Below are 15,235 nucleotides of genomic sequence, written 5' to 3'. Positions count from 1 at the left end.
ATAGGCAGGATTATAGAAACCAGTACTGTTTTCTGCAATTCAAACAAAAAGCGAATAATCTAATCAGAGCCTTGAGTACCAGTTTGTCTCCTCATTTAAAAAAAAATGCACTGGACAGCATGATATTTAATAACCCAGCAACTCAGAACTGAGACATTTACTCTATCAATTCCATTTGAATTATTATCATCGGCACTCATTGGTGGTATTAAAATAATCCACGGTACATTTGCTACTAATTCGAAACCGCGCAAAATCAGCATCCACTCCACTACTGAACTACTGGGCATTGCAAAACCGTGCCAATGTCAGCTCACTACAGATTTAAAAAAATAAACAAACAACGCAACATTAGCGCAACTGCCATGGGAGAAGAGTTGCAAAACCATGGTTGCATAACTGGCACAGGCAGGAAAGGGAAGAGGAGAGATAAGCGCACAAATTTGCAATGCCGGAGGGCTTAATTGACTAGACATAAGTTGAACAAGCTAATTGATCGTACAGACTTTAGTATTTACTCGACTAACTGTTTGTATGAGATACACTATGCTATGGGGAAGTCGCTGTCTAGGTCCGAAGAACTTAACCTTAAATGAAGACGAAATAATTTCGGTCATCAACTTCGGCCGATTTCGAAGTAAATATCATAATCATAATCAAAATCTCTAGTGAACTTTATTGGTCAAAAATATAAACAAACTCGGACGTACCTTATTCCAGTTCATTCGGTTTTCCGGCGCGGGTTGCCGCCTTGTGACGGCTTTGGAGGCACCTTTTGTGCTTGTTCGAACGCAGATGCAGCTGCCACTGGTACTCACCGACGATGGTTCGCCGGCAGATCGCACAGTGGAAGGACGTTTCCTCATTCAAACCCTCTCGGAGACTCGTAACCTTTGACAGTGGGGCTTGGGTTGGCCGGTCACCGGCAATGACGGCCGTAATCACCTGTTCAGCCGGCACCGAAACCACTTCATTCCAACGGCTGACGTCGGTCGTGTCCAGGGCGTAGATGGGAGGAACCTGGATATACGAAATTAAGAATTAAGAAAAATCGTAGCCACTTTACTAAAAATATGGTAGAAAGAATGAAAGAATTTCAATGAGTTTGTTTCTTGATATGTTTGAAATTTATTCAGCAATACCGTGTTGGCGGAGTATAATCAATAAAACCAGCAAATAGCATTAACATACATGCTGAGATTAATAATAATTATTATGGTAAGAAAAACATATTCAACCACAAAGCAGCTGATTATTTGCCCGATTTAAACCCTGCGCTCCTGTTACTTCTTTAAATTAAATTCACGTCAAAAAACGTTTTATTGTGTTTAATCATAATAGTGCGTAAACATCATCATCAGCATCAACCAGCTGGAAGTAAAACAAAGTCTTTTGTCGCTCTAATCACTACGCGGTGTGAAATTTCCGAAATCTTAATTCTTTTTTATGCCAAAAGCCCTGCAGATTTAGTTTCATCTTAAACGTTTATTTTTGAAAAAAATAATTCTCTGGGACAATTTTCAGATTTTCGAAATCGAAATTTTTTTCGATGCCAAACATCTTAGAATATTTTTTTTTTAAATATTGAGATCTTTTATTCCAAATGTTTTAGAAGTGCATGAATTGTGGAGATCTAGTGTTATTTAGAAAATACTTTATGAAATTTTGAGATATTCGACAACAACAACAAATCCGATTTCGGAGATCTCAAAATTTCTCAGATAGCCGATTTTTTTTTGAATCTTTTTTTCAAGATGACACCAAATCTCAACGTTTTATGCAATTCCAAGACTTTTGGCATTTTCGATTTCAGAAATTTCATGTACGCAAAACGATCGGTAGTCCTGAGCTGAAGCTGATTTATTATCGTTCTTACATTCTATTCCACTTAAATTTCACTCACATATCACTTCATCCATCAGGTCCCACACGAATACGACATAACCTCGCAATATGAACTGCATGAACATCGTTTGGCAAGCTATCAGTTGTTTGTTCATATGTTCAGTCTAACATATTATTTTATTCTATTCCACAATATTCACAATAACTCATTCAACAGTCTTCCATGGTATACAAATCGGCTGCTCGGCCACCATTAAAAATTGATCTTCAATGTCAACTTCTCTTTCTGAGCACCCTAAAAAGCAGTGTGGTGTCGATAGCGACTCTCTACTGACTAAGAATAAAGCTACGGTCCACCTATTCCGATGGTATAAGTCCACCAAACAGGTAACCAAGAATTGATACACTGGTTTCCGTTTCCATGTCGTAAAAAGCCACTAAAACGGGAGCTCGCAAGTGAAGGTGTATTTCCGTGCTGATGACAAAATGAATGCAGGAGCCAAGAAACAGCAGTCGTAAACGGAACATTTGTGGACTTTGCCCTTGCGGAGCTCAAAACTCTGTGTCACAATTAGACGGACTAATTGAAAGCATAGACAGAAAATAGGTCTATTTCTTGGCATATTTGCCGTACAACCGGTCTCTGCCGAGCGGTGACTTCATATTCATCATATTATATGAATTCCAGAGGAGCTAAAGCCATCAACAGTAAATTCATTTTTATTTATTTGCTCTCATACAATATTTAGTTGTTTACAGTGTTAGTTCATCAGGATGTCAAGCGAAGTGTTATATCCTACATAATATTTCTTATCTTTCTTAAACACTGATGATTACGGGTCGTTTGTTGGTTCTGCAAAACAAATAGCTTTTGGTAAGACTTGTTGAGATGGATACGTTATTGACTCAAGTATCTGAGGACCTCATAACCTCATATGATGGATGATGCGGTTAGAATTTCAGTCGCCGTTTGATAATTTGAGCGTTGGAAATTGCCAGTCATCAACTATCTCGGACGAGTTGGCTAGAGCTGGTGACTGACTCTGCCTTGACACAACTACGTACCCGGGTTTTGGTTCTCCATACATGGTTGAATCTGTGTATGGTGAGCTCAATGTCTGTGAAGATCGGAGACATCATTACAGTGCCTTTCGCTGTCAACTCTGGAGTCCCTCAAAGCAGTCACTTAGGACCATTTTTATTTTCACTCTACCTCAATGATCTCAACTTCATATTGAAATGCCACAAACTATCCTTCGTAGACGACTTCAAGCTATTTTATTTAGTTGAATGCCAAGAAGACACTATATCTTTGCAGTCACAGTTAGACTTATTCACAAACTGGTGTCAGGATAATAGAATGGTTTTGAATGCCTCGAAGTGTTCCGTTTTGTCGTTTACTCGTAAACGCTCACTGATTACCTACGACTATAGCATCTCGCACAATATACTGAAACGTGAATCTTCCGTGAAAGATTTGGGTATCATTCTTGATTCCAAGCTAGACTTCAAAAGTCACATCGATTATGTGATTTCGAAGGCCTCCAAGCTCTTGGGTTTCGTCTTTCGTGTTACCAAGAGCTTCACTAATGTATACTGTCTTAAGGCCTTATATTGTGCTCTTATCCGTTCGACGCTAGAATATGCAGCTGTTGTCTGGGCACCTCACTATCAAATCGACATTGCACGCATCGAAACTATCCAGCGTAAATTTGTTAGATTCGTTCTGCGCAATTTACCTTGGAGGGATCCCACTAATCTTCCTAGCTACAAAGATCGTTGTAAGCTTATTGACCTGGATCTGCTATCTGTTCGTAGGAATGCGTCCAAAGCCGTTTTTGTTGCTGGTTTATTACAATCACGTATCGATTGTCTCGAACTTCTGCAATTGATTAATCTGGACATTCATCGACGTAATCTACGCTCTCATCGTTTCTTGAGTTTACCCATTGCACGAACATATTATGGTTACAATGAACCATTTTCCAGTATGTGCATTCAATAGCTGCTCCAATGTTTTCGACTTTCATCTATCTCGAAATATGATCAAACGATTGTTTCATTGTCACTTGTTAGATTAACTTTGGATCAGGATTTGTCTGTAACCGTTTGTATTTTTGTTCAACCATTACTAGGTCTTTCTCCCATCACCGTTGGAAACTAATCAAATTTGCTCGCTGATACTAACCCTTTCGGTTCCCCTCTCATTTTCTTCGACTTCTTTATTTCTATTGGAAACTAATCAAATTCGCTTGCAAATACTAACCCGCTCGAACTTCCTTCTTTCCTCCGTCTTTCACCATCTTTTCGATCACTAATTAGATCTACTTGCCGATTCTAACCCCGTTATTCGCCCACGCTTCCTTTCCACCCCTCCACCTACCTTCATCATCCATTTACCTATCAATTTTTTTCTTCTCTCTCCGCCAGTTCAAGCAAAAACACTTGTGCTGCCCTGTAGTGCTTGGTGTCATCTACTAGATATAGGGTTATAGGTTTAGTTTTAATTATTAGTCTTCATTGTTAGTGTTAAGCCTTATTGTATCTGTTGGATCATTGTAATCTGTTGATACTAAAGATGAGAAGGTTTTATGCCTGCTGGAGAGAGAGATTGCCAAATTTCATTTCCATCGGGATTTTCCCTGATCCCAAAAATAAACAAAATAAAATAAACAAAATTGAAGGATATTCTATCATTTCTCACCCAATATGGTAAGAAGGAACAGACAGTGGGGTTCATCGTTCTTCCTGGAGTGAAAGATTCTATTCTGTTTCTACCATAAAAGGTTTTAGCAGATTTTTTGGCATCCCTTATGGGACATGCCGAGTTTACTTCTGTTCATAAACATTTCAAATCGTTTTGCATTCTTCCAGAGAAGCAGAATGGTGTCGCTTATGTAAAATCTCTAAATCCTCTCGGGGGGTTGGTTATGTTGTTAATTGTGTTTGGATTCTCGGGAAATCTGACGGCTTTTTAGGTGGCGTATTTACATCTCTTGCATAGTAATTAAATTGTTGTGTTCTATTTCGTCATTTGTATATTGAAGTCAAATTTTATATATTCATCGAAAACGAATAAAAAAAACAATTAAATATGATTGTTTCATCCTCACCAGAAATACCCCAAAAATGATCATCTGCCACATTATATTCTTTCTCCACTCTCACCCTACAGTTTTTGATCCCAAGCGTAATAAAAAAAAACATATAGATAATAATTACCTCTCTGCGTGAATTGCCCAAAAATCGATGATTAATCCACTTCAGTTGCTTCTTGGAATATCGTTGCGTCACCAGTTTCAAATTGTCCAGGCATTGCTGGAGCAACTCCAATCCCTCCGGTGCCGTCTGCTCGTTCGGTCGGGGCAGCTCCTGTCGCATGTATTCCGTGATGAGCCGGTCATGCTCCCGGTCGTACTTGTCCAGATAGCCGACGAACTCTTTGAAACCGATACTCTGCAGAATGCCCCGATGGAAATCATTGTTCCTAGAACAGTAGCAGAGAAATTGATGTGAAAATTCACATTTTCCCATCGTATCTGATGGCAACCGCCGGCTTACTCGTGGGGCTTCACGTAGCGCTCGTAGAACAGACGAATCTCCGCCAGTAGGCCTTGCGCGACCATCGAATCCACTCGAGCGTCCAGTCGAGCGTTGAGCGTTTCCTACAGGAAGAAAGTGAAACTGTCTTCATTTCAATGTATGCTGAGGTGGCCATGAAAAAAATAGATAGAAGAAAAATGACAATCTGGCTGGCGCCGAAGGAGGTCTACTCCGCTCCGTTTGACACACAGCGACGGTAAAAGCGAGTCTCTTGCCGACGGAATAATTTTGTGGCGGAGATCAATCTTTTGTGTCTCTGATTTATGCATGATCAATTGGGGGGGGGGGGGGGGGGGGGGGCGCTTTATAGGGTAAATTTCGTGAAAAAAATGAAAGTGGAATTAATTTCCGTTCGCTATTTATTGGAAGCCTACGTACGGCTCGGGCAACCCACGTTCGAACCGAACCGGTGAATGCAAGCGAATCTCCGAACGAACCTGTGACGGCCACCTACACAGTGCTAGTTCCGATTCATAGACAATCGACGTTGGCTGCTGGCTGCGGCCAAACTATGAATGAAACTGCTTTCTCAAGCGCAGCAGTTGTAAAACGACGACCAAACCGAGCGTGAATAATTGGCAAATATAGTGGGTTCGTTGGCTGAATGATTCATTCATAAAAAAACCCGCAACTCGTTGCACATCAGCTATCGTGTCCAAACGCCCACCATTCGCCAAGCAGCGACGTTTTGATGAATGAATGAATGCGAGAAAAATAAAAAAGAAAACATAAAACTAACGGGTTTTTTCGCTCTCAAAACACAACAAACTACGCTGTCAGTGATTCTCCGACCCTAACCTACAAAAAAAATTAAAAAACAAAATGCAAACAATGAACAAGAAACTAGTACTCATTGTTTCGAATCCATTGGTTCGCATTTTGCATCGTGATGCCGTGATGAAGCCGAACTGCACTGGAGGCCAGACGGCATTAAGCGAAGTTTATCTTCAATCTGTGTGTCACTGTGTCAATGCGCGCGGCACCGAATCAAAACGTCATCATCATCACCATCATCATCATCATAGTTGGCGTTGTCGTCGTCGTCGCTACACGAAAACGCCACCTACTGGCGATCCGTCGATGTTGACAACATTCGTGTAGACACCGCAGACAGCACAAGAAATGTGTAGTTATTAAAATCTACTACTAAATGTCTGGTGCAGACAGGAAATGCAATTACACACCGGTTGACTTTTTGCTGCAGTTTGAACTAGATTTGAGAAAAAAGGTTCGACTGTGCCATCATCTTGCAGTGGGATCGAGTTTTTTTTAATAAGAATATGACATACACTGCCCACGTCTTCGAGCAAATAATGTGATCAGTATTTATTGTAGATATTTGAGGCGTGAAATAAATGGTGAATTGGTCTTGTAACACATTTGGCATTTTTAGCGTCCATCTCGAAATGTTTGAAGTATTCCATTCTATGTAGCTACGATTTAAACCTATTAGAATATCTAATTGGTTTTAGGAATGGTCCGAACATATTCGAAGCATAAAAAAACACAAATAGCAAAATAGTCATGGTCAATAGTCAAGACTTCTAACTTAAATAAGTCTTGAAAAAGACTGATTCTTATGGTGCTCAATAAGACCAATTACTGGTAGCAATCAATGCAAGTTTCGAGACAAGTTCTAAAAATGATTCTTTGTGCGAACTGCGAGAAAAATTCCAGTAATTATGATGTATTCCAGCGGAAAACGTGCGTTGCGTTTTTGCTCAATTATTCATAAACTGACCATATTATTGAAACATAAAAAATCGTACTTTAATGCACCTAATGGTGTAAAAATGCCTTTCTCTTGTCATTCCAATTATCTCATTGTTACGAAATCGTAATTCATTCAGTTTTAGGGAAAACATCAATACAAAATTCTTACGAAACAAATTCAAGTTTAACAACTTACTGAAATTGTGTGCCCATTAAATAACCATATATTTACAACACAAGTAATGTTCCTGTTTGAGTTATTGAGTCGAAACATAATTTAAATCATCCGAAATTTGAGACGAAATTCATAATGATTCCCAAATGGCTTCTAATTCAAGTGCAACAACTGATTGTGACTAGAAATCAATTGTTGGAATCTATCTAGGAATCGTAATGAATTGTTCAAACAGAAAAGAATTCGGTTCCGGAGATATGGATAGGTAATGTTAACCACACACTGAAAACAAATCGTGTAAATGTACATATTTACAGATGAACATGAACGTCTTTATTCACTTAAATTTACAATTCAATGCAATTACGGCATGCTTGAATTTACCTCAAGCGGAAGTGGTCATCGTAAGCCAGATTAACGTTTCTGTGACGACATACTACCGACATACCTTTCCAACGAAGGCAATTTGTCAGTTACGTCAATTATACTATTAAATCTCTGAAACCAAAAGTGTCAGACATTCGTTCTTTGAACTTAACTAATTTCCAATTCTGTAATCGAGCAATTCCATACGAAATCGAAAGTTGATTTTTACTTGCATTTTTGTTTTGTTTTATTCAATAATACAATATAATTTGAAGGCACACTGCTTAAGCTCCAAGATGCCAAGGGTATTTTCTAATCTCAATCGACGACTAACTTAAAACTAGAATAGTATCATTATGTAATGTAGTATCGAGGTCGCGGATTCTCGAAAATCCAGCTTTCAGCTGGCGATCGGCAGTGGTCGGTGAATTGAATATTGCACGAGTCTTCCAGATGGCGTTGGTAAATATCTATGTTAGCCGCATCCTTCGGTCCGTGTGGGAACATCCCTAGGCTACGAAGGCCCGCATGCTAGTCATCGACTGGAGCTGTCTTCCGTGGGCGGTGAGGGTGATGTTACGGAATAGAATGAAACAAGGGTAAATATTGTGGAAAACGGATAGTGAAGAGACGGGAGAAGGGGGAACGAAAAAGTTAGTGACAAAAAAACAAGCTCTTGCTAGTTCCAATGAAGATGGTGGACAGGGACGGTGATCGAGAGAATCGGGCGGATGTTAGTATCGAATCTGTAGGTGGAGATTATATTTTCTGAGCTAGATATAACAGATTACACATGCATATTAATGTGTTTGAGCTAATGGTATATAAGAAGCATATGGGGCATTCCACGCAAAATCAGCCACCCAACTTTTTTATCGGTAAAGAACTCGAAAATATTCCACACGTATTTTTTTATTTCAATATGGTACGTGGAATTTTCAAGATATGATTTTTTCAAGTTTCGCGTTTTGAAAAAAGAACCTTTTTTTTTTCTTTTCCATAACTTTCATAGTTTATTAATTGAAAAAAGTTAAAAATTAATAAGCAAAATAATAAAATTTCAAACTTGGGTCAAATTTTTTTTCTTTTTCTAGTTGAAAAAAGAAACTTTAGGGGTTAACTCAATCTTGGCAAAGTTACAAAATGGAAAGATTAATACTTTCTGAGCAGTGAATTCTTCAATGACAACCCGCACGCGCGGAGCGTACCGCCGCGCAACTCGCTCGGAAACGGGCATGTCGCGCCACTGATCGAATTTCGGTAAACTGATCGAATTCTAATTCGTAACAATATATCTCGATGTGTTCATTGTATGCGCTGTCTTACGAATAGTCCAGTTTTTTTTTTGGCAAAACAGGTAAAAATTTCATTCTCTCGGATTTAGTTGCATCTTTTGCATGAAATTTTTGTTTCAATTTTTGTAAAATAACCGGAAGGCAAATATGGTGCATTCTAAAAAGGCAATCGATATTTTAAAATTTGAGAAATGCAATGTTATCAGGTGTACAACTTTACTTCCGCCGTTTTCCGATTGGTGGCTGTACTGGCTGAGGCTGGTCAAAATACATAGATGATAATGCCTTTAAAGTGAGTGTGTGCAGTGCCTAACAAATTGTCATTGCCGTTTCAGTGATAGTTGTTTTTGTTTTCGTATTATTCACGCTCGAAAATGTCTGTTTATGTGCCCAATTCTCGCCATTTGCGGGAAGTTTTACTTTTCTGTTACAATTCGAAAAAAATGCAGCTGAAGCGCATCGAACGCTCTCAGAGACTTTCGGGGACGCTGCTCTTAGTAAAAGAACGTGTCGGGAGTGGTTTCAACGTTTTAAAAATGGTGATTTCAATGTCGAAGACAAACATGGTGGAGGAAGAGAAAAAACCATCAAAGATGAACAACTAGAAGCATTGCTTGATGAAGATTCGTGCCAAACCCAAGAAGAGCTTGCCGAATCGTTGGGAGTGAGTCAGCAAGCCATTTTAAAACGTCTCAAGGCCCTGGGCATGATTCAGAAGTAAGGAAACTGGGTGCCGTACGAGTTGAAACCGAGGGACATCGAGCGTCGTCCATTTGTATGTGAGCAACTGCTTCAAAGACAAAATCGGAAGGGGTTTTTACATCGAATCGTAACCGGTGATGAAAAATGGGTTCGATACGATAATCCTGAACGCAGAAAATCATTGGGAAAGCCCGGGCATGCTACTTCGTCGAAGGCAAAACCGAATATTCACTGCGCTAAGGTGTTGATTTGTATTTTGGTGGGATCAGCTCGGTGTGATTTACTACGAGTTCTTAAAACCGGGTGAAACCATCACAGGAGATCGCTACCGGAATTCGTGCTTTTTGCACAAACCAACAAAACCCCTAAATGTTCACATTCTGCGACGGCCAGTAATAAGCCGTCACTCGTTTACGCCTGAGACGTCAGAAATAATATAGCACTTGTGCAATATTATTTGAGGGTTGCATAAATAGTGCAAACTTTGCGTCTGCTTAGCGGTTTAAGTTGAACTGCTAGGCACGAGATGGCAGTTCAGTTTGAACTGCTTCAAGCAAGTTCAAGTTCAAGTTTCGCCTTCGGCTCATCGGTGCTTAAAGCAGTTCAATTTGAACCGCTAAGCAGACGTAAAGTTCACACAATTTATGTAACCCTTTAAGGGGATGACACTAAGTGCTTCAAGCACTGATGAGCCGAAGGCGAAACGCGAAGAAATCGAAACTAAATATGTACTTTTTGTCCAACCATAAATTTCTTTTAGTACTGTTTATTATCTCGTGACATTTCTCCATAATTTATTTAACAGAACTATTCTTTGTTTTGTCATTGGGGTAAAGGCAAAATTCGAGATTGATGATTTGAAAAAGTCAATATCAACTTTTTAGATATATTCTGGAACGCTCAAGTCCGTTACAGAAGTTACCGAACAAATTGGAGATACTGCACGGAGAACCCTCCGGTCATAAAATTGCGATATCGCAGTTTTTGATTTTTGCGATAGTTGATTCAACTAATTTCTTTTTGATTCAACCAATATGGTTTTTGACTTGCGTATATTCAAAGAGGTTAAAAAATGTGTTGCTTTGAATGCTGTCAAATGCCGAAGACAGCTGAAAGCAAAACAATAATCGCAATGGAAAATCAACATTTTTTAGTTGAAATCTGTTCGCGTCGCTTCAAAATGTCAATGAAAACAACATCGATGGTTAAAGCGTTTGGGAAAATTGTGTTCGTTCGATTTGAAGAAAATTATGATTCCATGACAAGTGTTTATCGAACAGCGGTGTTGCGATAAAGTTAACCTTGTTTGAGCTGAGAAAGGTTTGGAGACAAATTAGAAAACGTTTACTGATTTGGTGTTACAAAAATCTTACAAAAATCAAAATCACTCATAGATCAGATAAGTTGTGATTTCGTAACGATGATTTATTCCTTGGTTAAGATCACTTGTGATGAAATCAGTAGTGATTTTTAATGTGCGAGATCAGTCATCTTAAGATCAGCAGTGATCGGTAGTTTTTTGTTAATAACTAATGATATTACTTGTCAATATAAAATACTGTTTATATTGGAACAACGATACTTATTTCAAATAGATTATGATGAATATCAGTAAGTATATTTTGATTAGTATCGCAAATCAATAACATTGTTCGAGTTGATTCAATTAATTGGAATGTCGAAAACAACTAAAACCGATTTGTTTTTCAACTGACAGAATTTTGTTTTAATAACAACGCCAGTTATTTCAACTAAAATATTTGTTGAAATTGAAAGGTATGTGTCCTCACTAATTGACAGCATTTTTTTTCAACCAATTGAATTAGTTGTTTCAACCATCGTTTCTACTAATCGAAAAACAAAAATGACAGTTTAGTTAAAACAACAATCGATTAGTTGTACCAAATTTTAACCAATCAAATTCAGAAAATCAACTAATGTTCTGGTTGAAATAAGATCGCGGGTGGTTCTGTGTGGTTCTGGAAAATTCTAGGACCAGAATTCCAAAGCTGAAAGCTAAGGGGATGAGTTTAGCGCGATAGGTAAGTCGATGACAGCCCACATGGGTTCGATTCTCAATCTCAAGTTTTTTCTGACCGGAAGAGGCGAATGACCTAAAGGTTACAACCTCAATAATCTGTTTCTAACCGTTCGGTTGGCGGACCATCGGCGAGGGTCGAGTAAACTGCGTTCGATACGATGCTTTGTTGATTTCAGTTCTCGCATCTTGGTTTTGAAATTATCAATGCACACATGATCAGCACAAAAAAAATTATTTTGCTCGATTGATAAATCGCTCAATACCAATTCAAATGGTATTATTTTGGACATTATCAGTGTGCGTTGGGCGGCTCGATATGGAAAACAGTAAGTTTTGGATCTTTTGCAAATTTTATGGTTTTTATTTATAGATTCAATAACAATAAGAATTGAATAATTTGGAACATTTCCAGGTTCAAAAATGTGTAAACTTTTTGACTAAAATTTGGACATTTTCAGTAAACGTAGAGTGGCTCAATATGAAAAAGGATTTTTTTACTCTTGCAAATTAGATGTTTAATAAACTGGTGAGTCAATAGCAAAGAAAATTGAGTAATTTCTGGTATTTTCAACAAGCGTATCTAAACTTGATGTTCTATGATTGTTGAATCAATAGCAGTTCAACTTGGATAATTTTAGACATTTTCAGAGAGCGTAGAGTGGCACAATTTGAAAATTTGAATTTTTTTACTAATTCGATGATATATTAAATAGTAAAAAATCTTTTGAAATTCTCTGCCACCGTAGGGTTTTTCTATTCGAAAAATTGTAAAATTTTTGACTAATACCAATTCGATGGTTTATTTGTTGTTGTATCAATAAAAGTTGGATATTCTCAGCGAGCGCTGGATGGCTTAATCTAGAAAATTGTAATTTTTAAATTATTTACAATTTCATGCCAGTGGTAAAACTGGAACCGAACACCAATGCTTTGTACATATTTGTTTAGAAATATTTTCCTAGCAAAAATATGCAAAAGCTGTTCATTCGGTTTATGGTAAAGTTCGCTTGCTGTTCGGCGGAGCAATATGTACCAAACCATTCAGTTGACAGACCATCGGTGACGATCAGTTAAAAATTACAGTCAAAATCACAGGCACTTCGATGATTTTCATGTTTAAATCCGATGGTTCACCACCACCACTATTTATATATTAATCAATACAGCATCCGACTTGACAAACTAATTCACAATTTCTCATATAAAGCTGCCTTACCACCGAACAAAATGCTTAAAATTCTAATATTCCAAGTGCTATCAATTAAACATTGAATTAGAAAAAGGTAAAATATTACCATATTTTTATATTAAGCCACTCTACGCCCACTGAAAATGTCCAAAATTATCCTACTCGAATTTAGTTCATTCACCAATCAATAAAGCATCGGATCTGCAAATTCAAATACCAACATTTTTCAAATAGGACCACACTACGCTCGCCGGAAATTAGAAATTCTATTGGAACTGCTATTGATTCACCAATCAATATAACATTGAATCGACATTAGTCAAAAATTTTAAAATTTTCCAAATAGCACCACCCTATTTGGTCGTCGAAAATGTCCAAAATTATCAAATTTTAATTGCTCTTGATTTACTTCTAAATGGAAAATGGCATCAGCAAAAGTCAAAATGTATACAAATTTTTATATTGCGCCAAGCTACGCTCGATAAAAATGTAAAAAATTGTCCAATTCGAACTGCTATTATTTCCAGAATCAACAGAACATCGAATTAGTCTAAGATTCAATTTTTGTCAAATTTTTAAATAGAACCACCCTACGGTCGCTGAAAATGTCCAAAATTGTTAAATTTTAATTGCTTTCGATTCAATATTTAATAAAACATCATATTAGTAAAAGTCAAAATATTAACAAATTTTGATACTGCGCCACCCTACGCTCGCTGAAAATGTGAAAAATTAGCCAATTCGAACTGCTATTGATTCACCAATCAATAGAGCGTCGAGATGAGATAAGTAAAATAAAATCAATTTTCCACCCTACGCTCTTTGGAAATGCCCAAAATTACTCCATTTTAATTGCTATTGACTCATCAATTTATTCAATATCTAATTTGCAAATGTTAAAACATTTTCAATTTATCATATTGAGTCACCCTACGCTCGCTGGGAATGTACAAAATTACCATACTCTGCTAAGCTACCCAAACACTGAAACGGCCAGCCGCAGCTGTCAAAGTTCAGCCTGTAGTACTCGAATCGGATGTTCATGAACCTGCTAGTAAATGATAGGCTCACAAACTAGAGCATCGGCTCTTGGTTTGGTGATGCTTGCTCGAACGATGGTACTGACAAATGTATACTCGCGATGGTGGTTCGCTTTTTGGTTCGGAACGAACACGTTTTGCGTTTTCGGAATCGATGCTTTACCACCACTGGTTGGCACTGTGTGCGAGGGCAATTCTTTTTTTAAAGTTTACTTTTGGTTTGTAGATCACTTCTACCTGGGCACTAAACGGAATATAACGTGCTAAAGGAAACACAGCAATAAATAAAAAGCCACTTTCAAAAATTGTTCTTTCTCTTTGGTAAGTTAATTATTCAATGATCGATTCACGTATAGATGCCTCTTTAACCACAAGGTAGAACATAATTTGTAATCTCTTCCCTATAGCATACCAAAATATCATACATACCTGTTCACAGCGTAACCAAAATATCACCACATTACGGTAACGCAACGGACCGCCCAGATTACAACCGCCCTCCTGACCACGTTGCTCTTCCAGAAGTTGACTCAGTGGTTGACCATCATGCTGAAATACTTCCAGTGCCCTGTATCGAAAATGAAAAAGAAAAAAGAATATTCTCATTAGCTCTCGGCTGTTAAAATTAAAAACTAAATATAAGAGCTTAGGGTGCTTTCGTTTACAGCTGCACATCGCGTGTCAAATCATAAATTTTCTAGTTAATGGGGGACAAGAATGGTTTGTACAAAATACAGATATTCTTTTCGTTACTTCTGTAGTCCCGAAAGGGAGAGTTCGATTCATAGGAGCCCTTTAAAACGTTTGCAGAACTAACAACGAAATTCACTGGCGTGGATACACGAATGCTCGGAATATATACTCACGAGCCTTGAAAAAGACTAGATGTGAATATTTCCAGAGGAAGATCGATCAACATCAACGAAATAGCAAGGAGTTGTGGAAAATCCTTAAACAAATGATTAAGCCAACACATAGTTCTTCGAAAAGCATGAGTTTTAATGGGGTAGAAGAACGGTGTGAGCAAACCATAGTTGAAAAATTGAACAGTTATTTCAAAAACAGTGTTCAACTGATCAATCAGAGTATTGATCAGGTCAGTGAACCTAGTGAAATAACACAGTCGATAAATAACAATTGCAGATTTGAAGGGTTTCACCCAATCACTTTTGGACAGTTAAGAGATATTTGTTTTAATTTGGAAAGATCGACAGGTATCGATAATGTCAACGCAAAGGTGATACAAGATTGCTTTCATGTTATCGG

At 37.9% G+C, this 15,235-nt stretch overlaps 1 protein-coding gene across 1 annotated transcript in view; it reads right to left on the bottom strand.

The window, feature by feature from the left end:
• Positions 1-677: 677 nt before the first annotated feature.
• LOC131425652 (tRNA dimethylallyltransferase) overlaps positions 678-15,235 on the bottom strand; it is a 434,718-nt gene continuing 420,160 nt past the window's right edge. Inside the window, exons 4-7 of the mRNA XM_058587709.1 lie at positions 14,399-14,537; positions 5,407-5,510; positions 5,068-5,332; positions 678-1,020 (exon numbers count right to left, since the gene is read on the bottom strand). Of these exons, the coding sequence (XP_058443692.1) occupies positions 712-1,020; positions 5,068-5,332; positions 5,407-5,510; positions 14,399-14,537 (817 nt within the window). The 3' untranslated portion in view covers positions 678-711. The remainder of the gene's footprint in view (positions 1,021-5,067; positions 5,333-5,406; positions 5,511-14,398; positions 14,538-15,235) is intronic.

This window comes from Malaya genurostris, chromosome 1, assembly GCF_030247185.1.
Source record: "Malaya genurostris strain Urasoe2022 chromosome 1, Malgen_1.1, whole genome shotgun sequence".
Taxonomy (NCBI): Eukaryota; Metazoa; Arthropoda; class Insecta; order Diptera; family Culicidae; genus Malaya; species Malaya genurostris.
Note: the sequence above shows the minus strand (reverse complement) of the source record. Positions and strands in the feature narration are given on the sequence as shown.